The sequence below is a fragment of the Rhinichthys klamathensis genome, unplaced genomic scaffold, assembly GCF_029890125.1.
Source record: "Rhinichthys klamathensis goyatoka isolate OS25496 unplaced genomic scaffold, OSU_Roscu_1.1 h1tg000015l_1, whole genome shotgun sequence".
In the NCBI taxonomy this organism is placed as follows: Eukaryota; Metazoa; Chordata; class Actinopteri; order Cypriniformes; family Leuciscidae; genus Rhinichthys; species Rhinichthys klamathensis.
Window position 1 is genome coordinate 3,638,595 of NW_026606567.1, and position 24,171 is coordinate 3,662,765.

The 24,171-nt window shown below is 37.6% G+C and overlaps 2 protein-coding genes across 3 annotated transcripts; one reads left to right on the forward strand and one right to left on the reverse strand.

Moving 5' to 3' along the window:
* Positions 1-1,899: 1,899 nt before the first annotated feature.
* Positions 1,900-13,030, forward strand: syce2 (synaptonemal complex central element protein 2). Of its 2 annotated transcripts, none has more exons than XM_056233382.1 (5): positions 1,900-1,999; positions 8,449-8,535; positions 8,610-8,686; positions 8,781-8,988; positions 12,201-13,030. In XM_056233382.1, exons 2-5 carry the CDS (start codon positions 8,452-8,454, stop codon positions 12,393-12,395), a joined length of 564 nt encoding a protein of 187 aa, XP_056089357.1. In that variant the 5' UTR covers positions 1,900-1,999; positions 8,449-8,451; the 3' UTR covers positions 12,396-13,030. The 2 variants fall into 2 exon arrangements, with proteins under 2 accessions (XP_056089357.1, XP_056089365.1); XM_056233390.1 differs by lacking the exon at positions 1,900-1,999 and adding an exon at positions 8,049-8,117.
* gcdhb (glutaryl-CoA dehydrogenase b) lies at positions 12,981-23,783 on the reverse strand. The gene is made up of 12 exons (XM_056233358.1): positions 23,758-23,783; positions 23,159-23,271; positions 22,348-22,386; positions 22,114-22,254; positions 21,917-21,979; positions 20,665-20,835; positions 20,377-20,506; positions 19,282-19,498; positions 18,878-18,981; positions 18,575-18,700; positions 16,687-16,847; positions 12,981-13,506 (listed from the first exon to the last, which is right to left on the reverse strand). Exons 2-12 carry the CDS (start codon positions 23,256-23,258, stop codon positions 13,433-13,435), a joined length of 1,326 nt encoding a protein of 441 aa, XP_056089333.1. The 5' UTR covers positions 23,259-23,271; positions 23,758-23,783; the 3' UTR covers positions 12,981-13,432.
* Between the last annotated feature and the right edge of the window lie 388 nt (positions 23,784-24,171).

The window sequence follows — 24,171 nt, forward strand, 5'->3', positions numbered from 1 at the left end:
GTAAGGGGATCACCACATCATCCTGGTCCCACACATGGAAGGCGTTGGCATGTGAGAGAGACAGAGCCTGGGGAAGGCGGGTGGGTCTGATACTCGATATGTCGTCTTTTTCGGCATCATCTTCATTTGGGCCAAGCACACAGTCTAACATGGGTGACAAGGAAATCAAAGTGTCGAGAACAATTATTTGGTAAATCTTTCTAATTGTTTTATGGTAGAAAGCTTTCAGCAGGGTTAATTTGACTTTAGTTGAAGTATTGTGTCAAACGTTTACTCTATTAAAAGGCAAAAATATCCCACCAAATTCATACTTGAGTGAAAGTTTTGATTAAAAAGTAACAGTAAAGTTGTTGTTGTTTTCTGTGCTTTAGAGATTAAAATCAAGAGACAACTGTCAAGAGGAATAGAGATTTTCTTAGTAAGTAATTTAGAGGCACAAATTCTACAAAGCAACCTATTTATTCATACTTTTCTATGTCCTGATCAAGAGGATACGGAAACCAATATCCTAAATGAATTAATTTAGTTGGCTTAAATAGAAGTTACATTAAATTAATGGGTGATTTTATATAACTCAAGACAATCAAAGTAAGACAATCTTATAATATAATATAATTTATAGTACTTCACACTCATGGCTCAAACATGTTTGTATTCAGTTCTTGCATTTTAAGGTTAAAATGTTATTTTTTCTTCTTTACATTTTACACTTTAAGGACCCTTAAGAACAACTTTGACAGAACCGTGGTATAGTCATTGTTTTAGGTGACATGAAACAATGTTGTGATTTGCGTAAATGTGTTTCTAGTTCCAGAACATTGGGATTTATGTGAGGGCATAAAATCCTCGCTACAAAAACACGGTATTGATCCCTGTACCATGCACAGGGATGGTAATAGAGGGTAATACCATGACACTTTAATAGATACCATTTAAAATACTCCAAAGAATTCCAAAGCATTGCCATTGTACAAAATAGGCTACATTATTACATGCACCCGTAACTATGATACCATGGTACTTTTTTGTTACCTTTTTACAGAGGTTTTTCTTCTAAGGCGAATAATACAGAAAAGACAGTGTTGCTGGAGTAACTTGAGATTAAGTCTTTCACAATGGCAATGCTACTGTTGTGTTGACAGCCTGAATCATTAAGCATAGGGTTTAGGGTTAAGGTTTAAGCAGCTAAGGTCAAACCACAAGGTCATAAATCATACCTTACCTACTATATCATTAGCGAGGTCTTTGATTAGATGTCCCACTATGGCATAGGCGACTGCAACAATCACCAGCGCGGCCATTAACAGGTACAAAACCCCCTTTGGTAAGGGAATGAGGTCCCGGTGCACTGGCTTGTAGTCTTTGAACATCGGGTCCTCGCTTGAAAAGGAGTATTGAAAAAAATGCCCAGTCTTATCCGTTACGTTCAAACTTGACACGTTGAGAGAATTCATTACCAGCCTTTCTTTCGACAAATAATCCCTCCAAAAATAGAGATAATGTAGCCTATTTGATGTTTCTTTCACGAACTGGCCGCCAATGAATGGTGCTTTGATTTCTGATAAAAAGCTTTTCGCTTTACAATAACCTGGAAAAGTGAAATAATTTTGAGGTAAGATTTTGGAAAGAGAATGCATGCTATAATTCATCTGTTTATTTAAACTTCAGTATCCAAAACAGTTTAATAATTTAATAGCTTATTAAATGTCCTCACCTTCATTGTTGAAGTTGAATTTCTTTTATTTCAAGGTTCACTTAGTTTGATGTTTCCTTCATTCTTCATTGCGTTTGCATCTTCGTTTCTGAGGGTTTCACAGCCTAAATAGACAAGTCCCAAGTCCTAAGATTCAGATAGGCGTGCTGCGCATGCGCGTCTGAGCGCTGTCCGCGGTGCTAAAGGCTCCGCGCGCGACTCTCGGTTGACGCCAACGTTATCAATCATCCCGGAGAACATTTCCAAGACCGCCCACTTTCACCCGCTTTGGATCATTGGATAGAGGTAGATAAACTCTTTCATCCCGCCTCCAAGAGGTTGATAATGCCGCCACTGCTCACGTCCCAAGTCCTTTAATTCGCTTAATTAAGTTGGGGATTCCGCGAACATGGTGATCCCTCTGAAAAAGACCTGTTTCCCCAATTACTCGCGTTAAGTCCAGTTTATCAGACTAATCTTGGCTTTATTTGGGCGAAAATAAATCATAGTGCGTGACAATAGCCAAGTCCAACATGTAATTAGGCTAATAACGTTAGTCAGAGAGGCATTTAATTCGTTTTAAAATGACTAAGATTTTGACAAAGCATAACTTATTGTTCCAAAACAGCAACCAAAAAAAAAAATCTAAACAATCCAAATAGTTTTTCGGTGACATTTTAAAAGCAAAACGGTTTTTAATTGTTATTTTTGGGTAGGAAAATATACATTAAAAAAGTGATAAATAGTGGTTGTACGTTGCTTTGTTTATTATTCGTCAGATACTGATCCCAACGGCAAGGTCTCTGTTGCTACGGTTACCACTTCACGCGAGTTTAGTTCACGAGCGTTTGGCGCAGTGTTAATATACGCACTCTGTCTGACTTACTAAAGTTTTGTTTATGGAGAACATTCTCATCGTTACTGGTAGAAAAGACAGAGCAGAGTACCGTAAGACACAGACAACTTTTTATAAACATAAACTGGAATTAAAAAATGGAAAGATCGCACCCTGTATGTCACTGAATTGTACCTATTCGATATACAGTAAACCATTATTTATGCATAGGATCAATACAAACTTATTATTATTATTATTATTATTATTATTTATTGACCTCCATTTTGTCCTTTGCACATGATGTTAGGCTACTTTGTAAGTGATTCAACATGGCCAGATAATAAACGGGGAAAAATAAATAAATCCCATAGACTTACATTGAAAGATTAAACACCCTAGCAACAATAATATTATGTTATATCAATATGAACTGCATATAGACACCACTTGGTAGCCTATACTTGCTCTTGTGTGGATCAAAGAAAATTGCAAAAAGACATACATTTTCTTTAAGCTGAAAACTTGCATGTTTACGTTTTTTCATTGGGATAGTTCACCCCCAAAAATGAAAATTCGGTTATCATTTACTCACCCTTGTTGTTCCAAACCTGTATGAGTTTCTTTCTTTTGTTGAACACAAAAGAAGATATTATGAAGATTGTCGGTAACCAAAGAGTTGATGGATCCCATAGTAATACCAACCCCCACCCCCCATTTGTCACCCCCCTCCCATACTATGGAAGTCTATGGGGTCCATCAACTGTTTGGTAACCGACAATCTTCATAATATCTTCTTTTGTGTTCAATCAACAGAAGAAAGAAATCCAGAATTACGCTTTGCTTGTAAAAAAACCCCCCAAAAAACAGCAGACAGCTGGACATGGAAAATTTATTTTTAAAGTCATCATTATTTTTACAAATCCTCCTAAAATCTGTTTTTTTATTACCTCATCTATCAGAGGGCTTCATGTAACTGAAGATTTCCCTTGATTTTCCAACATTAAAGCAGCACTTTAAAGGCTCTTAATTAAGCGTGACTAATAAAAAAGAAAGTATGTTGGAAGTTTTGTCAGGATATATATATTGTCAAATTAATTTTAAGCTACAGCTAAGCAGAATTCCTCTTACATAACCATTTGAGCTTGAGCAGGATTTGTTGATTTCATAATGTTCCTCTTCAAAATCAGCATGGCTTGACAGGACTATATGAGTGTTAGTTGTTCTGTTGCCTTAGTCTGCTCAGTGTAGGCCATTTAAAAAAAATCATTCTGTTAAAGGCACACTGTGGAACTTTTGGCCACTAGGGTGCGCTCGACCTGTAATTTTCACGTCTAGTGCCCCTAGAGGCCACAAGCGCCGCAGCATTGTCGCAAAAGTCAACAAACAGTCAACCGGTCAACCTCCCGTGTCTGTATGTGTGTGCAGACGGCATTTGATTTGTATGTTGGAGAAAGTTAATCGATTCACTACTGACCAAAATATTAATATAAATATAAGATTAATAATATAAATCCTATAAAGAAAACAAATTGAATAAAAGTAGCATACGCAGAAAACAATGTCTGATCAGGTAAGTCGCATTGACAAGGGTTGCCCAATCCTGCTCCTGCCGATCGTCTGTCCTGCACAGTTCATCTCCAACCCTAATCAAACACACCTGAAGCAAACAATTAACGTCTTCAGGATCTCTTTGCAATGGGTTGGAGATGAAATCGAGTAGTCGGGAAATCGTGTAACAAAACTGATATAACTCACTACATATTTCCGTTATTTGTAGTCTTCAGTTTGTTTTTCCTTTTACACAAATACAAACATATATGAGCTGAAAGGAAAAAAAAAACATTTACATTTGTATACGGCAGTATGTTGTGACTTATATCAGTTTTGTTACACGAATTCGCAGTAAATATTACATTACCGGTATATACACTTTTATGCCGATGTTTATTTTAAACTCTCCCTTTTTCTTTTTTTGGTCTCCTCTGACAAAATCTTTGCTTTCTTCGCTTTCTTCCGAGTAGCTGTTGATTTAGCCATGACGACAACATACAGACGCCGGCAATCAAAGGCGAGTTGAGCTCTCACGTTAGAATTTGAGGAAGTTGGGGTGGTGGGGGAAGTGACGTATGCCGTAAAGCGGTCGAATTTTGTAGTTCTTTTTGTGCTCGGGTTCCTACCCGAAACCCGAAGTTACATAGTGCTGGTAAAAGCGATACAGACACCTTCAGGCTTCGGCAGACGTGTCATTCAACCTATTGTAAGTCGATGTACCATCTCAATGGGTTTTGGTAATATATTATAAAGGTTGAAAAGTTCCACAGTGTGCCTTTAAATACACAAATAGTTAAACAGTAAAGAAGGGGTCCGATGTTGCATGGAACAAATGCGATATCAGGAAATTATTTAGAAAATCTCAGAGCTAATAATATGATGCAGCCCTCGTCTCAACAAAATATGTTATTGCTATACATTGGACTTATTGATGTGTGTGTGCTTCTTCTTGAGACCAGAGCTAGTCATCACAGATTTGATTCTGTTTATAGGTTATTTTTGAATTTAGGCTTATTCACACCTGTAGGCTCCCATATACACTATGTTCAAAAGCTTTAGATCTGTAAGATTTGTTTAAATGTTTTTAAAAGAAGTCTCTTCTGCTCACCAAGTCTGCACATATTTGATAAAAAAAAATACAGCAAAAACAGTAATATTGTGAAACATTATTACAATTTAAAATAGCTGTTTTCTGTTGAAATATATTGTAAAGTGTAATTTATTCCTGTGATCAAAGCATTTACTCCAGTCTTCAGTGTCACATGATCCTTCAGAAATCATTCTGATATGATGATTTCAAGAAACATTTCTTATTATATCAGTGATGAAGACAGTACAATTGTTTTTCAGGATAATTTGATGAATATAAAGTTAAAAAAGAACAGCATTTATCTGACACAGAAAGCTTTTGTAACATTATAAATGTTTTACTGTCACTTTTGATCAATTCAATGCATAAAAGTATTAATTGCTTTAATTTCTTTAAATAAAAAAACCCCAAAACTTTTGAACGGTAGTGTATAATGTTACAAAGGTTTTCTATTTCAGATAAATGCTGAGAAAAAAAGAAGAAATGTTTCTTGAGCATCAGATCATCATATTAGAGTGATTTCTGAAGGATCATGTGACACTGAAGACTGGTAATGATGAATGCTGAAAATACACAGGAATACATTACATTTTCAACAGATTACAATAGAAAACAGTTATTTTAAATTGTAAAAATATTTGCTGTATTTTGGATAAAAATAAAATAAAATGAAAACTGATCTCAAACTGTATGGGAAATTGTGAACATAATCTGAGCGGTCATGATATTTAGTGCAAAACACTGACGAATACGATCTTTCTGCAATAATGTGTCAGCACATGGGTTTATATCAGATATATTGTCTCTCTAAACAGATTGACATCATGCTTTCACGACATCCTGTTCTCTTTTCTGTATCCCTCACTGTTTTCTATTTTCATTTGAGCTTTTAAATGAAATCTGGCACCTGGTTTGACTTTGAACATTTGTGTGTGTGTGTGTGTGTGTGTGTGTGTGTGTGTGTGTGTGTGTGTGTGTGTGTGTGTGTGTGTGTGTGTGTGTGTGTGTGTGTGTGTGTGTGCGTCCCTGTTAGAAGTCAGTGTCCTGGAAAGTTCTGCATTATGTGATTGTGCAAATTAAAGGGTCATTTAATATCTCAAAAACAACCAAAATACAACAGGGGTAATAGGTACTCTAAAAATACTTGGTTGTTTCAACCCATGTTTGGGTCAAATATGGACAAACCCAACCATTGGGTTGAAAAAACGTCCATATTTGACCCAAACATGCATTTTAATTTTAGAGTGTGATATATTAAGTTGTTCACATAAAAACGTTTAGCCTTTAACTAGAATCTTCAGAACAACAGTATTTTAATTATCTAACATTAACAAAGGTTAATAAATGCTGTTAATGCATTATGCAATAATTAATGCATTATTATTGTTTAACATTATTTGAACAATAGGCTTTTTTTTCTTAAAAAAAAAATAATAATAAAAAAATCATTGTGCAAATGTAGATCCTTTGCTGCGGGTTGTCCCAGCTGGCTCAGCAACAGGGATTATCTGTGTCCTCTGACACTCACTCATCTCATTATTACAGTCCATTATGTTCTGAGCCAGTGAATGTATCTGCATTTACGGATTAATGCTTGCTCCTCAGATGCTGACCTGAGACAGTAGTGCAAATCACGGGGTCAGGTCTCCATATATATAAAACTCATGATGTGGTTGGATTGAAAACTGAAGTAAGACTTAACCTCCTCATTTACAGTTTACATTGTCTTTGGGGTCTGTACATTGTCTGTATAAAAAATATACATTTTTTAAATACAATTTTTTTTCAATTTTTTTTTTTTTTTTTACATATTTACCACATAATTACTCAACTACACCATTACCTATACATGCATATGAAATATTACATTTTTATGAAAAAATAAATACTTCAGTGATGATCTTAACTAAATATAAGTTATTTGTTTCTGGATATTGATCTAGGTGTTAGGGACAGAATCTAGCCATCTTCTTTTTCTCAATTATATATATATATATATATATATATATATATATATATATATATATATATATATATATATATATATATATATATATATATATATAATGTAAATATATATAAAAATGCCACACAAGTTGCCACTAAAAGTGTGTGTTGTTCCACATTGCATTTGTGGTGTAGTACCAGGCCTTCATTTCTGTGTAATATTTTTTTTTTTACAAAATAAATATTTTAATATTAATTTGTAACTTTTTTTATTACTTTTTTCAACTTTCCCATTCATTTTCAATATCAGCAATTGTCAACGAAGACAATAAGTGTGACTTATTATTATTATTATTATTTACATTTCTTCAGAACAACCGAATCAAACCCAGTTTAAATGGGGTCCCCAAAGACAATATGAGGGTTAAGGGAACTTGCTTGATCACATAACACAAAAAATTCTATGGTTTATTGGGCACATATACCAGTGTGTGTGTATTTTTGGATATGTAGACTACTGTACCATGGTAGTCATTCACTAAAACTATTAAAATTACAAATTAGTAAAAACTAAAACTAACTAAAACCAAAATAAATTAAACCTAAAAAGCAGCAATATTTTCTTTTTATTAAAAACTACTAATAAAATGACAAAAGCACATAACGAAATGACTAAAAATCGAAATAAAATTACCATGAAAAATATAAAAATAAAAGCAAATGCAAAATATTAATAAAAGCGATGTGTGTGTGTGTTTTTTTTTTTACGTTAAAAAACGTAAGTAAGGTTGTGGTTTTCCCATAGAATCACACGGCGCGCGTGCAGGTCACGTGCATGATCGCGGGTTGTGGACATACTGTCTATGGTTGTGGATATGAAAACAACTTCGATAAAACGAGCAAAACTACCTCTCAGGGCTCTCACTTGTTACTTTGTTACTTTTGACGGTTGAAAAAACCCTAGAGACACATAATTCGACGGTGACACATTAAAGTGTGTAAGTTTAAGTTATTCAGACGTGCTAAGCAACGAGCTAGTTACAATATCAGTATTTAACATGCTAATTTGAACGCGAGATTTAAAAAAGTTCGTTTGACCTCATTTTTAGTGGTGAAATTATGGATTATTTACATACCATATTAATTACATGTACAATAGAAGAAACATGTTATTCTTTGACGCTTTTGGATATCATGCGGTTTATATCAAAAGTATAAAAATCTTTTACGCAATATGGTAACTTACGCCAGTACGTGTTTGTATGAGGACGCAGGTTAATTGTCAACTTGTATTCATCATATATATGTGTTATATTTTATGTTTTTCAGATCATGGCTCAGCATTTCTTTGGAAATTCAGGATCCATGACATTGCAGTCAACACCCAAATTAAGTCATCACCATGTATCAGCAAAGGTACATCTGACATATGTGGTCAAATATCTAATAATATTCTAATATAAATACTGAAGTGAATCTTTTCTGTGCAGGTGCCAGATGATGGTCTTAACTCAACAGGTGAAACTTTATCATTTGTTACCATAAATGACAGCTCTGAGCAGCAAAGGTGAGCCGGTAATAGGAAACATATTCTTTTATAATACTCATACTATTGTTGATTATATTTACAGTCATTTTACCTATTTCTCACCCTGTGACAGTGAGGACTCTGGTATCGGTGTTTCAAATACCTCAATTAGAAGTTCACCCATCAACAGGACTATGGAAGATGTTGGCGTTTTATCTCCCACAAATTCACGGATAGATGAGATTGGAAAGAAAGCACAGGACCTTATTGAGAGAATCAATGAGAGAAGGGCCATGGACCAACATGTGATGAACAGTTTTGAGGAAAAGCTCATTAAAAAGGTAATCATTACAACAGACATAGTCTCACATAACCAGACCTTCAGTCTGACTCCATCGCAGTTGTCATTGGCCAAGGACCGCCCAAGAGGCCGTCTGACTGACATTTAAAGCAACCAATCACAGCTTGTAATGTTCAGCGTCATGTTTAGGAGCGTGAAAATGTAGTCTATATCGCTACAATAACAGGCCGGCAACCAATAAGTCATTCATTCAAGAACGTTGTGCAAATTTACTGCAACAATGGTGCATTACTCTCTGAAATTTTTTAAAACACAGCGTTTAGTTGATCCTGATAAGCGTTCGCTGTCACAGTTGTAAACACAACAGTTTCTTCTTCCATGAGGCGGTTTGGCGTCACTGCGTTTTGTTTTTCAGCGGACCGTTAAAGAATGTGACGCACACGTCTCCCAGAAATCCTGTAGAATTGTGTTTCAACAAGTGTTTCCCATTTTGTGTGCCTTATGTATCAGACGTTCAGCCCACGGTCCGTGGATGTGACTTCTGAGACTATAAAAACATAAGAAACATTAGTTTATGACTTATTTTTAAGTAGTCAGTGCAGTTGGCAAAAATAATGCCAACAAAATATCAGAAAATATCATATTTACTATATAAATATGCGGCAATATCATAAAACATGGATGATTTTAAAGATGATCAGAAATGGAATGTTCTCTGCAACATTTTTATTTTATGCACATTATTATATTTTTAGATGCACAAAACACTTAACTTTTACTTAAGCCAAGCAGGTACAGTTATCGGCCCATGCGGATTATCGTAAAATATCCGCTAGTATTGTTCTGCTTTATCTATGCAATGCGGTTTTGGTAACGACAAATTAATTGAACACGCTGTATACACATTTCAGAGGTCTCAAACCTCAATAATATTCATCTGAGATTTGGAGCCAAATATACGAGTAGCACCTCATTGCAGTACACGAGATCCAGGGGGCGGAGATGGATCCAGATCTAAGGGGTGGAGATGGGTAGGATTAGGGGTGGGGTTAGGTATCAGGGGGCGGAGATGGGTAGGTTTAGGGGTTGGGTTAGGGATCAGGGGGTGGAGATGGGTAGGATTAGGGATCAGGGGGCGGAGATGGATCCAGATCTAAGGGGTGGAGATGGGTAGGATTAGGGGTGGGGTTAGGGATCAGGGGGCGGAGATGGGTAGGATTAGGGATCAGGGGGCAGAGATGGGTAGGTTTAGGGGTGGGGTTAGGGATCAGGGGGTGGAGATGGCTAGGGGGCGGAGATGGGTAGGATTAGGGATCAGGGGGCAGAGATGGGTAGGTTTAGGGGTGGGGTTAGGGATCAGGGGGTGGAGATGGCTAGGGGGCGGAGATGGGTAGGATTAGGGATCAGGGGGCAGAGATGGGTAGGTTTAGGGGTGGGGTTAGGGATCAGGGGGTGGAGATGGCTAGGGGGCGGAGATGGGTAGCAGGGATGGAAATTAACCTTTTTGTCCACCGGCCACTGTGGCTGGTGGATTTCAAAATCTACCAGCCACTCAATGTTTTTACCAGCCACTTTCTTGTTTTTAACCGACAATGTGTAACTGCATGTGAAAATTAATACTACAAGAATACTTAAGCAGTTCATTTAATCTCAAGTCTCAATGAAATACTGACATTTTCTCTTTCTCTCACCCTCGGCCTCATCCACCTAATCTGTCATTTATTTTTGTTTTGATGATAATTTGAGCCAGCCTGTCCTGTGATTTTTTTTTTCTCTCACACAACACTCTCCAGACACGGATTTATGAGCTATAGTATGTTGGTTGCCTTTACATTAGAATAATATTTAATATAATCTAGATATGAAATGGAATAAATAGCATTCAATACAAAATGAATATGTCTCATATATTGAAATCAAGTTTTATGTGATAAAATATTTGCTTTGTTGTGCATTAGAACCACATCAGGCATTTAGTACAAAATAATTTATTGAAGCATCCAGATACTTCACCACGTGACAGCAGCTAGGCTCCTGATTGGTTAACGCGGCGCGAATTGACGCCAAAGTTCAGATTTTTCAACTCGGGCGGCAGACGCGAATTCGCGTCAAACGCGTGAATGCACAAAAGCACTCAATAAAATCATGCGCGCGGAACGCGTCAGACGCTCGAACTTGCCGTGCGAATGAGGCGTATTCGCATCTACCACGCCGCGCTCTACACCTCATTCGCGCCGTAGGAATTTTTTACGCGCGTAACGCGTCTTTGCATTGACTTAACAATGAAATCACTCGCGCCAGACGCTCTATTCTCGTCTGGTGTGAACGCACCATGATGTTTTCTCTGCAGACCTCTACGCCTGCGATGTAACGCCACATTTTTGTTTGAAAGTGTGCCTCCTCTAAAAGTGTCCGCCGTCCGGGTGAAACAGTATGCTATTTTTATTTACCTGCCACGGTGGCCGGTAGGTGAAGCGAGTTTACCCGCCACAACACAAAATCACCCGCATTTGGCTGGTGGCGGGTGCTAATTTCCATCCCTGATGGGTAGGTTTAGGGATCAGGGGGCGGAGATGGGTAGGATTAGGGATCAAGGGGCGGAGTTGGATCCAGATTTAAGGGGTGGAGATGGGTAGGATTAGGGGTGGGGTTAGGGATCAGGGGGCGGAGATGGGTAGGTTTAGGTATATGTAAGGTGGGAGGAGTTGGATCTGGATCCAACTCCTCCCCCTGGATTTCGTGTTTTGCAGTGAGGACCATCTCCAAATTACAGGGGGTAAAAATGTCACTTTTGGCATATAATGCAACAAAGATTGCTTAAGTCAACAGATTTTATTAACAGACCTACCAATCTCTGTAAAAATAAAATAATGATGCTGCCATCTTTTTAAAGTAATTTTTACCCCCTGTAATTTGGCTGAAAAATGGTCATTTTGACCCCCTTCTACAAAATAGTGGATTACTCAGTCAACATACATTCATGATATTAAATATTTTGGCTTTCGTCTACATTTATGTATTTCTTTCACCGGAAATGATCAAAATAAAAAAAAATTAGCCTAGGACCTCTGGTTGAGTTGACACAGAATGACCCTATAAATGATTGTGTAACACGGCTCAGTGACAACTGACCTAAAATTATGCAAAATCAGTAATGCAGACTGTACATTTAGTCTTTCAAATGCAGACACAGCTTTCAGTGAATTGTAATGGAATTGCGATGTGAATAATGTGCGGTGTGTGTCCGTGCAGGTGAGTGAGATGTGTCAGCGGGTGAAGGAGCAGATGTTTGAGTATTATGAGCAGCACAGTCAGGGCATGGAGGCCAGCCTCGCTGAGCTGTCGGAGGTGCTGGAGAGATGCAGTCAGCTGAGTATGGAGCTACAGGGAGCCAGTCAATCCCTGGCCACCGTCAATAAAGTCCTGCAGCACAACACTGAGCAGTAGAGACACAACCTAACTAGAACATGAGGCAGAGTACACTTTTGCACTTTTGATTTTTGTGTTACTTGTGGTACATACACACATCACAACAAAGGCAGAGTCTTGTTTACTTACAGTAATTTAACTTCAACTTAAGGAGTAACTGTTCAAACGTTAATATTTAAGTGAGTGTAGCTGATTAAGTTTTTCTTTTCTTATTATAGTACGTTAAAGACAGTTCAAATGTGAATGAATATGCTAATCTGATTTGTATTTACGTGTATTTAAATGTGTTTCATTACATGGTTTATCTAAAAGACTTTTACTATTATTCCTTCTTTATCCTAAAGTGGTTTTGGTAACTACATTATTGGTTGCTTCAATAACTAAGGTTTGAGATTTGTAGGATTAAGGCTTTTCTCCCCCAGCATTAGCTACTGAAAACCCATTTAATTCGTTGTCAATTCTCTTTATGGCTTTCTCAGTACAAATGAGCAGCTCTGAATAAATATAGATGGCAAGATGCAACCGTTACAAAATGAGGATTTGATAACAGACCATAGAGCCTCCGGTACCATCTGCGTAATGAAACCAAAAGGGGAAACACTGTAATATTTTACATTTTATTCACCTGCATTAAATATAATTTGTTCAAAACAGCCTAACACTTTGAGATTTTTTTATAATACATCAATGTACAAAGAAAAACATGCACATTTTCATTTTTGCGATCCTTGGTGCATTTCTTTACAAATCTACTGCGGTCACACTTTCATTCAAAGTCTTGTGATCTAGTTATGAGGACATAGAAAAATAGATATCTGACAAAGACTACATAAAGTACAGACATTAAATTATCATATACAGTACCTGAAATACTGCTAACACGTGTTTTTTTTTAACCAGATTCAGAGAATATTGTAATTTATTAAAGATTTCAAATAAGTTGTAATGGTAAATGATAAAAACTCTACAAGCGTTCAGGAACTGAATGGGTAATACTTTAGGGCGAAGGCAGCAGAAGTCAGTGTAAATGATGTGTATAGTAGGGAGACGGCAGCTCATTTGTCCACGGTGAAGGACTGCAGTCCAGTGATGGCTCTGCCCAGGATCAGGGCATGGATGTCATGGGTACCTACAAAAGACCACAATAATCAATGTGTTTGGAAAAAAAGAAGTTACTCAATCAAGCCTTCAATCAATGGATGCATTCATATGTACATCAGAACTAGCTCACTATTATATCAGGTTTTATACCAAGTTTTACCTCGTTTTTTTTTGTGATTCTTTATTTATGAAATATTTTGTGTATAACTATTTACAACAAAGCCCAAGATCCATAAGACTAAATAAAATAAATAAATATGACAAGAAATTAAAATAAAATTGACCAAAACAATATATAGAAGGATCTCAAAGTCTTTTTGATAAAGTCTCAATAAGGTCCAACATAAATTGTATTGTCTTTTTGGTCGCCCCATGCTCTTCAGCTGTGGTACACTCCAAAAAGGGCAATGTCCAGCAAATAGGACATCCAAATAGACAACCACAGTTTTAGGATAACCTTTTTTTCCTCCATTTGAGATAAAAATATTGCGTTGACACTTAATAAGCGAAGCTGATCAAGTAAATGTATTCACATCAAGAGCTAATTCACAGTAATGGCCATAAATCTAAATGGGCAATCTGGCTGTGCAAGTTTCACTTCATAAAAGAACAAAGTTTAACCTGTTAACTGTCACCCCCTTTTTGAGCATAGATCTGAACTCAAATGCTTGCAATTCATGAATGTTTAAGAATACAGTTAAAAAATAAAAGTGTAATAAGCCCCTTTCACACAGAGCGTTGATCCCAGAAAATTGCTGAAGAATTGATAGAGTGCCTTCTGTGTGAACGTAAACACGTTTCGGGATCGATCCCGGGATGAGGACCTGGTAACATTGCTGGGTTCAGTCCGGGAATGTAACACCCTGTGTGAACAAAAGGCAGGACCAATGCCGTAAGGGGTGTGCCGTAGTGATGACGCTGAAGCTGAGATCGTTTAGTGATATAGTACGCGATGCGCTAGTTTATGATCAAATCAGAAAAAAATGCACGAGCATGGTAACGAGAGAGAGAAACCGCAGATCATAAGCCAACTTAAGATGCTGCAGAGACATTACATGCCACATGTCTTTACGGGATGTGTGTGAACACGCACAGATTCCAGACAATCTCTGGCAGTGTGAATGAACCAAAATCAAACAATCCCGAGACTAGGGTTGGGTATCGTTTTTTTTTTTTCCGATACCGGTGCCAAATCAATACTTTTAAAACGGTACCGGTGCCTGAACTGATACTTAAAAAAAAAACCTAAGCCACCTAACCCAAATAGAATAATTTAACACTAAATAACACTACAGTAATAACAGCAAAGTCTGTATTCGGTATGCTACAAACCAGCTTTAAATTTCAGCAATTCTTTTCACATTTTTTGCCTTCTCTGGCCAAATACGACACCTCTCCTGACTTATTGTATGTCCAGCACAAGGTGAGCGTTATTTTAGAACGCATCACCTTAAATGCCGTGATGCGAACCCACCGTGGAAGAACGCAGTCATTTACAACTGCGACGAGCGTTCATCAGGATCAACTGAATGCTGGATTTTCAAAAGTAGGCTATGTGAGGTTCGCACCTCTATTCGTGCAGTAAACACAAAGTTCTTGAATGATTCATTTATTAGATGTACGCACTAAGCCGGTCTGTTATTGCATGTGATGGACATCGACTTTACATGTTCACACTAAACATGACGCGGAACAAAACGAACAGTGATTGGTTGCGTTACATGTCAGTCAGTCCTTGGCTGATATTTTTATTCTTAAATACATGTAAGTGGATGTGTTTTGTAATTCAAGAAACCTATATAATGATTTATGTTAGTTGATCTATAACGCACAATGGGCGTCATGTTAGTACGCACTGCAGTTCAGAGAATTGGATCTCTCGGATTTAGGCCTACAACACGTCAATTCATCCACTTCTCCCGAAATACATTAAAGTAAGTGGCTGGTGAAGTGTGAGAAGAACAGTAAATTTTATAGTTACCTACACAATATCTATCTAAACACGTCATCAATTTACAATTGAAAGGATTGTTATTGCCGCTTCCATAGACATCAGTGTGTATTTTACAAACTATAAATGTTGTTTTGCTAGAGTATTTAAATGTCTGAAACCTAAAATAAACCTTATGATCAAGTTGATGATCACGCGATCTGATCATTAAGCACACCAGTGTGAACGATCGTACGCGTCAAAAGGGTTAACTAGCGATCACATGCGGTGATGATGCGTCCGTTTAGGAGAACCAGAGGGCAAATATTCAACAGACAGCTGAGGCATTTAAGTGGCACCGAAATCTGCGTTTTGATTCGGTCCGGTTACTTATGTACCGGTTCCATATCGGTGCCCGGTTTCGGTACCCTACCCGAGACACATTATCAGTGTATTTTCTGGAATCTCTGTGTGAAAGGGGCTATAAAGTTACAGAAGTTTAAGTTTACTGTAAAGCAGGAGTGTCATATTTTATTTTACAATGTTATTTGGACTAAAAATTGCTAGAAAATCAAAGCCAAAATTGTGTTCCGCTAAAAAGTTTTAGGCCTGGTTTCACAGACAGGACTTAGATTAAGCAAGGATTAGGCCTTAGTTAAATAAGGACATTTAAGTAGCTTTTATAAACATGCCTTAGAAAAAACATTACTGGTTTGCATGGATTTGTTCGTGTTGCCAGATCTTGCTAGGAAAAAACAGTGAACAAGAAAAAGCCCATAATAAATCCAAATGCTTTATATTGAAAATAAAAACAAAATATCGCGACACGCACCTGACTTTAATATCTCAATAAACTTGATCGCTTTATGATTGCAAATGATTTATGTTCTTTACTTAGTGTAAAACTATGCACTAAGAGCCACCTTTATGGCGACTCATTTGTTTTGGGTTACAGTGGCAGTGTTTATGAAATTATGTATTATTCCTTTAAAAAAAAAAAGAACAAGGGAAGAGACAGGATGTTTTGAACAAGTTTGTTGCTGTTCAAGGCAACCAACTGGAAATAATATAAAAAGTGCTTTAATGCAAGCTTTCTGATGTCCTCCAAAAATATCGAACTTTCTTTGTAATCCCGATCACTTTCCTAAAAGCTCAAAGCATTACAGATCTCTCGTCTGTGCTGTGACCAGCAGGAAGTTTAAATCAGGGATTACACACGGGTTTCTCTGTAATGCCTGATCTTTTCACTGTATACACATCTCCGTCACTCTCTCTGACCTTCATAAGTGTTGACGGCTTCCAGGTTCAGGACGTGACGAATGACGTGATACTCGTCTGCGATGCCGTTTCCTCCCAGCATATCTCGGGCGTGTCTAGCGATATCCAGGGCTTTCCCGCAGGAGTTCCTCTTCAGCATAGATATCATCTCTGGAGCCGCTCTGTGAATGTAGATCAGGGAGTAAAGACCGTTAGCTTGGATGTGATCAGTTAGACATCTATCTTCTTAATACACATTAACATCATTCTTTCAAGACAGGGTCTACATTTTAAATTAAATTGTATGTTTTAGTAAAGTTAGAAGTGGCCTTTTGACAGGAAACTACTGGGGTATTTTTGTAATGATAAATATTGAAGTGACTTAAAAATTAAAGAATGACTCAAGTACTGGACCTTTTAAAAAATAATTTATTAATCACATTACTTTGTTAAAAAAAAAATGCAATTGCAGTGAACGAATGGCAAGTGTCTAATGTTTCCATGTTTCTCTTCTTAACCAGAATTCACAAAAGTCTTTTTTGTTAATCATATTATAGGGAAAATAGTCATAATGACCAAGTCAGTTAAAGGAGCTGTATGTAAGATTGTGGCCAAAACTGGTACTGCAATCACTTTCAAATGACTGTAGAGCGGTGTATCCCCTCCCCCTCCTCCCTGACTCGAGGTTGCCAGATAGGCTGCAGGATCCAGCAGGAACGTAGTCTGCTCCAAGAAGTGGTAACTAGAGCAGAGCTGGCAACCCGGATCTCGCAACACTACTGACTTTGTGATTGGTAGATAGGTGGAGGGTGGAGCATCAGACCAAAATACAACATGACAACATCAACATCAGTTGAGGGCCGGCAACTTCACTTTTTAAATGACAATATCCTGGCCGGACTACTGTTGTCAGTGATATAAGTATTTGAAATGAACATGATTTCTTAATGTCTAGTGACATATCAGGGCCATTTTATGATTAATTGAAATAAATTTCTTAAATACAGCTCCTTTAAATATTTGAGGCCTGAGTAAAACTAAAATTAGGTCACTATATACTGTAGCCTGACTTCGTCATACTCATATTCTAGTCAGAATGTGAGTCTGATACTGCTTCATAGGGCTTTGATTATGAGGCGTGTCTTAACCGAACCAGGAAAAAAAAAACTCTGCACTCAATTGGATAGACCTACAACCAATGAGAGTAACGCAGTAAGTCAACTACTTTGCATAGCACAGTTGTCAACTACAGAACTCAAATGCACGCACGCTGGAAGAAGTAAAATAACGAGTGTTGCTTCTTTTACTTGGCCCTCTATGAGTGCGACCAAAGGAGAAACTACAACGACCACAGGGTTTTCATTGCGTCCCATCTTCTTAGTTACCATCGGAGCAAGCTGATAAATTAAACTTTTGCCGAATCCTGTAGGAAGGACGGCAAACACATCTTTCCGATCGACAAATGCCTTGATTGCAGTTATATGTTCGTCTTTTAAAATGAATGCGCTGTCGATTTCTTTTACAACGGACGCGATAGCGGAATCTCTACATCTCAGTTCTCCAGCGGCAGTCATCTCTGAGGGAAACCAGTTCAACCCAAGCGCTCTTTGATAACGTGAGGATTACGTAACTGCAGATCATCTGTCCATCATCGTATAAAGCCCGCCCTGGCAATTTGATTGGCCCGACGATTTCTGAACCGATCATAATTACTCCTCAATGGATCGAGTCCAGACCGAACTTCCCGATCAAAAAATGTTGTGGGCGGGGTTCGGGCTGGCATCCAGGCCATATATACTGTGTATCCATGACTTTTTTTGACCTGGAAATCACCATTTTAAAAAAAACCTCTGAGATGTTCCATGTCTATAAATCCTAAAAACCAGAGCAGCGTAAAGATGAACCTCACTTTTTGTCATCTATCAGTCGGCCCAGCTGCAGACACGACTGCAGGCCAATGGTGATCTCGGTCAGCATGTCTGCCATCTTCTTCTGGATCAGCTGGTTTCTGGCTAGAGGAACTCCAAACTGGATCCTAAAGAGAACATTACAGGAACATTATGCTACATTCTGAAAAACAACATCTGCAAGAACCATATACACATGAACTATAAGGAGAGCCAATCTTAGCAAGCAAGCAAATTTACTGAGACAGTCCACACTTCCCTCATTATCCAGTCACTCATTAATGAGATTGCAGACGTGTTCTGACCTGTCCAGTGTGTACTGTCGTGCGGCGTGGAAACAAAACTCTGCGGCTCCCAGAGCTCCCCAAGCGATGCCATAGCGAGCGTTATTCAGACACCCGAATGGACCCTGGTGAACAAGGAAGAAAATCACAGCTATATCAGCATTGACATTCACTAAAAAAATATAATAAAAAACCTATTATGCATTGACAAGGTGCTTGTTTGAGAGAAGCCTTATCACCCAGATATACGTCACAATAGGAAGAAAAGACTACCGCAACTTCCGTTTCATGCCGACTTCAAGCCAGTGCTTCATTATTGTGAAAGACTATATCTTGCATTTACTTTATGTCTATGCCTACTAATAATCAAGTCAAGCCAATAAACCCTGAGCCATGGTGTCTCATGCAGTTTCTCTCTCACTCACCGCCAGTCCTGAAACTTTGGGCAGCAGGTTTTCCTCTGGCACTTCCACCTCGTCCATGATGATCATGCCGGTGGCTGAAGCCCGCAGAGAAAACTTGCCCTCGATCTGCGGGGTGGACAGACCCTTCATGCCACGCTCCAGGATGAAACCACGCACCTTCCCGTCCTCGCATTTGGCCCAAACCACACAGATATCAGCCACGGGTGAGTTCGTAATCCTGTGCGAGAGAATGAAGCAAGTGTAAGACGATAGAAGAGACTCTTTGTCACTTCTCTTGTCCATAATTTAGATCATTTTACAAAATAAGTGCTGCAGGAATGAGACCTAAAAACCGGAAATGAGCATTTTTGCACTTCTGGTTCCACCGTCTGGAAGTCAATGGTGTTTTGGTTAAATGCCTGAAATAAGATGTGTGGTTAACACAAGCTCAAGATATTTTAACGTTTTTTTTTTCTAAAGCATAAAATACATTTGAATGATTTTACTTATCTTGAAAAAGGCAGTTGTTAACAAGTGGCTAAATGGACTACAAAGGTTGTCGGGATATAAATCGTTAACTCTTTTCACTAGTTCACGACTTTTACAGCTTTGTTGAGTTTATACAAACTATTCTAACTCAAACTTTCCAACTTGTAGATTTTAAGTAAAGACTGAAAGATACGTCGCAGTGGTGATGACGTTGAAGTCAAATGACCGTGGTGTAGTTCGTTTATAGTCTAATTTTAGATTTTTCTTTCAGGTGATGTTAATGTGTAAAGATTATCATGATGAACAAAAGGTGTAAGAAAGAATCATAATCTTTTGTTGGTCACAGAGCTTATTTTCTACAATAATCCAAAAGCCAGTGGAAAAAAATCCTTTTGGGTTTCTGCCAAGGGAATCAGGGTCATGCAAACTTCTGGGATGGCCTACAAAAACACACCATAACTGCTGCATTCTGGCACTGGCAGCAACTGCCCATTAACTGAACGCAGTCCTTAAAAAAGCCTTATGGCACCACCATGTGGACACAGACTGTTACTTGTAACCTTGTGATTTCTTGCCCTTTACTGTTGTTCTAAACCTGCGATATATAAGAGCGCACGCTGGACGCACCAGGTCTTAGAGCCGGTGAGGGTGAAGGTGCGACTGGACGGGTTGTACTTGGCTCTGGTCTCCATGCCGCCCGGGTCACTGCCGTGGTTTGGCTCCGTCAGTCCAAAGCAACCTAGAATCTCTCCTTGTGCTGCGCGACACATAGACAATATGACGTCTGCATGGTTATGAACTTAAGTGGGTAAGTCTTATGAGCAATATTTCAGCCCATAATCAAAAGATAAAGAATGTGAACCATTAAGATTTTTTGCATTGTGACACATTCTCTTATTGGTCTTGCAGTCTCACCCAGTCTGGGCAGGTATTTCTGCTTCTGTGCCTCGGTGCCGTAAGCGTTGATGGGGTGCATGACCAGAGAGGACTGCACACTCATGACCGAGCGATAGCCGCTGTCCACTCGCTCCACCTCGCGAGCGATGAGACCGTACGCCACATAACTTGTGCCAGCACAGCCGTAACCTTAACAGGGAAGAGTGAGGGAGAGTTACAGAAAAGTATATATGGTTACAAAATAACACTTTGCAATAAGGTTTCATTTGTTAACATTAGTTAACATGTACTAACAATGAACGTACTTCTAGTACAGCATTTATTAATCTTAGTTTATGTTAATCTCAACATTTACTAATACATTTTTAAGATTGAAAGTTGTATCTGTTAACATTAGTTAATGCACTGTGAACTAAAATGAACGTTAGAATGTTCTGTTAAAATATATTGCTCATTGCTGGTTTATGTTAGTTAATGCATTAACTAATATTAACAAATGAGACCTTATTACAGTGTAACCGGTTGCACTTTCAACAAGCAATTCATTCTTTATTTCCTGACTAGGCATTAGAGGAGGGGAAGCATCTTTTAAATCTCTAATAAAGGGCTGCACAATTTGGCAATTTCGTGATTATATACTGCATCAGTATAACTATAGTTATAATAATTATAATTTATGGTTATTACTAAATAAAAATATTAAACAAAATAAGAAATATTACTATTGTAATACTATTGTACATTTAAAAAAAATATTTAAAAAAAATAATATAATGATGTAATTGTACAGTTGTATTGTAAAATACAATTATTACATCTTTCTTGAAAACTCTTTTTTATTTTTATTTTTTAAAATACTAGTATTTATGTCTGTCTTGATTTCATTTTCAAAAGTTAAACCATCAAACTTTTTTTTGATGGAAACCCGCTGGGAGCCCTTAACAGTGTCTCAGTTGGTTTATATGTGCTTTTTATTACAAGTTTGGGAAGACGGTTTCCAAATGCACATTATAAGCAACGCAGAGATGGAGTTTGTGTGGAGCAGCAAAAAAAAAAAACACCGGGTTTGTGTGGAGCAGCATTTCCTGTGAACCAAACCACTCTGAGACACTGAACAAAGTGTATCATCAAACATGCAGTGCATATATTCTTTTAAATCGCAGCTTTTGCAATTTGATACCCACGTTTTTGTGATTTTATTTCCATTAATTGTGCCGCTCTACTCTAATATCGACTGCTAACCAATATGGGACTGATATATTATACATACCTTTAATAGTTGGGCCCAAAACACCCAGTTCCCCCATCTCAGACACAATCTCACGATGAAAAACTAGTGGAGAACAAAGAGAAGTTAGTTTAAAAATGCTAAATCAATGGAAACTAACACCCTCCACAACCCGTAGCCCATTTTAGAAGTCCTGTTGTAAACTACAAGCTGTCATTGTGATATAAATATACACTCACCTTCATTTCTGTTGGCCATCAGGATACGCGGCATGAGTTTCTCCTGGCAGTAAGTGCGAAAAGAGTCTCGAATCATGACCTCCTCCTCCGTCAGGAGACCCTCCAGCTCCAACGCATCACGCCAGTCAAACTGCACTTTAGCTGAGGTTTACATGACGGGATATAACAAACACACAGGTCAGAGATCAGCAGATAAGCTTACAGCAGGAAATATTGCAAAAGAAGTAAACATACGTGTTTTCACTTGCTTCTTTTCACCAGACTTCTCTGCATCTGATAGAAGAATAATAGAATTATACATTTGTGTATCTTTACAATGTTATGGATGTGCGAATAGAAATATGCATTAGAAATACACTCCCATTCAAAAGTTTGGGATCATTAAGATCCTTTAATACTTTATTCAGAAATGATGCATTGAATTGATCAAAAGCGACGGTAAAGACATTTATAATGTTATAAAAGATCAAAACTTTCTACCATCAAAGAATCCTGAAAAAAATAATACAACAAAAAATATTTAGTAGCACTTTTTTCAACACTGATTATAATAATAAATGTTTCTTGATCACTAAATCATACCAAATATTATTTCAGGTAAGGAAATTGACATGCTTGAAGAACATGACTTATATTCTAGATTTGAGCTGTGGAATAAATATCTAATGACCACATTTAAAGGGATAGTTCACCCCAAAATGAAAATGATTAATGTTGTTCCAAACCTGTATGCTGTTCTTTTAATATAAAGAATCGTTATATTGCATAATGATTTGCATGAATGATTTGAATAAAGACTCAGTTTCAGTCTGTTCATCACATGAATACACTGTATAGCTTCAGAAGTATTGAAATATATGGCTTATACAGGCCTATTATCTCAAAAACGGTTTGGATTACTGTTATGGTAGATTTTTTTGAGCTTATAATTTTTCAACATTCTTTTTATGTTCCAAAAATAAAAACCAAACAGGTCTGGAACAACACAGGGGTGCTTAAGTGTGCATTATATAAAGACATATATCTGACAAACTGCTGTTCTGACCCCATGGAGAAGCCGCAGCAGTTTTCTGTGACCTGCAAGCTGTAAAGAGGACACCTCTCTGGCTGTTCACAAGCAGACGACTCGCACTCCTTAATGCCATGATGAGTGAGCCTCTGTAAAAGTAATAATGCCTGTCATAGAGCAATCATACATTACATGTGTATCAAAACATTCAACAATGCCTAATCATTTCTATGCATTTTTAATATTACATCTTTATTTTACCAGGTTGGCCCCTTCAAATTAATATCTAAGAGAGAACTGCCCAAAATGGCAGCATACAATATCAACATAATACAAATTATAGAGTTATTATGTCATACTTTGCTGAAGTAACTAGTTAAAACACTTGACATACAGGATAGTAACATTGTGTTTTTTAAATGACAGATTTCATAATACTACTATAGCTAGGAGAGTTTCAGTCACTGGCCAACGTAGGTAAACAAATAAATCCTCAGACACTTATCTGTAAACAACATTAGCGTCACAGTTCTTGGCCACAATTCATGCACACGAATAGCAGTTGACCCAAAAGCACAGGAGCTAATAAAGGACTCCGGTATAATGTCATATAAACAGATAAAAGCTTTACGTACCTGTATACGACGAATTATGAGCAGACGGTACTAGTTCACTTGTCATACAGCGATAAACAGGTGGGCTTTTTTATTCAGTTTGACAGGCAGCGCACGCAGGGCGCTAGCGGAACATGAATGTGTGAAAGATGGAGAGTCCAGGGCGCCATTTTGAGTGTGGCACACAGCGTCACTGGACCATAGAAATCTTCTTTTTATTTTACGGCGGTTGTCTTGAACATTACCAGGTATTATAAAATAGACACATTTTGGAGGACTAATAGTCTAAAACTAAAAAAGTTTTATTTTTTAATTCAATAATTAAATCCTTAAAGCGCATCTCTTTTCTAAAATTGCGCATGTTCGGTTACTTTTCGATTCCTCTTTTTTTTAACAATTTAGTGTGCTTTTGCTAAATGAAAGTAATAATTTATT

Excerpts from the sequence above, each read along its gene's own strand:
- gcdhb (XM_056233358.1), bottom strand. The coding sequence starts at position 23,258 with ATGGCATTAAGGAGTGCGAGTCGTCTGCTTGTGAACAGCCAGAGAGGT. Across the intron at positions 22,387-23,158 it reads TGCTGCGGCTTCTCCATGGG|ATGCAGAGAAGTCTGGTGAA; the intron begins GTCAGAACAGCA and ends TTCTTCTATCAG. Across the intron at positions 13,507-16,686 it reads AGCCGTCAACACTTATGAAG|GTACCCATGACATCCATGCC; the intron begins GTCAGAGAGAGT and ends GGTCTTTTGTAG.
- syce2 (XM_056233382.1), top strand. The coding sequence starts at position 8,452 with ATGGCTCAGCATTTCTTTGGAAATTCAGGATCCATGACATTGCAGTCA. Across the intron at positions 8,687-8,780 it reads GACAGCTCTGAGCAGCAAAG|TGAGGACTCTGGTATCGGTG; the intron begins GTGAGCCGGTAA and ends ACCCTGTGACAG. Across the intron at positions 8,989-12,200 it reads AGGAAAAGCTCATTAAAAAG|GTGAGTGAGATGTGTCAGCG; the intron begins GTAATCATTACA and ends GTGTCCGTGCAG.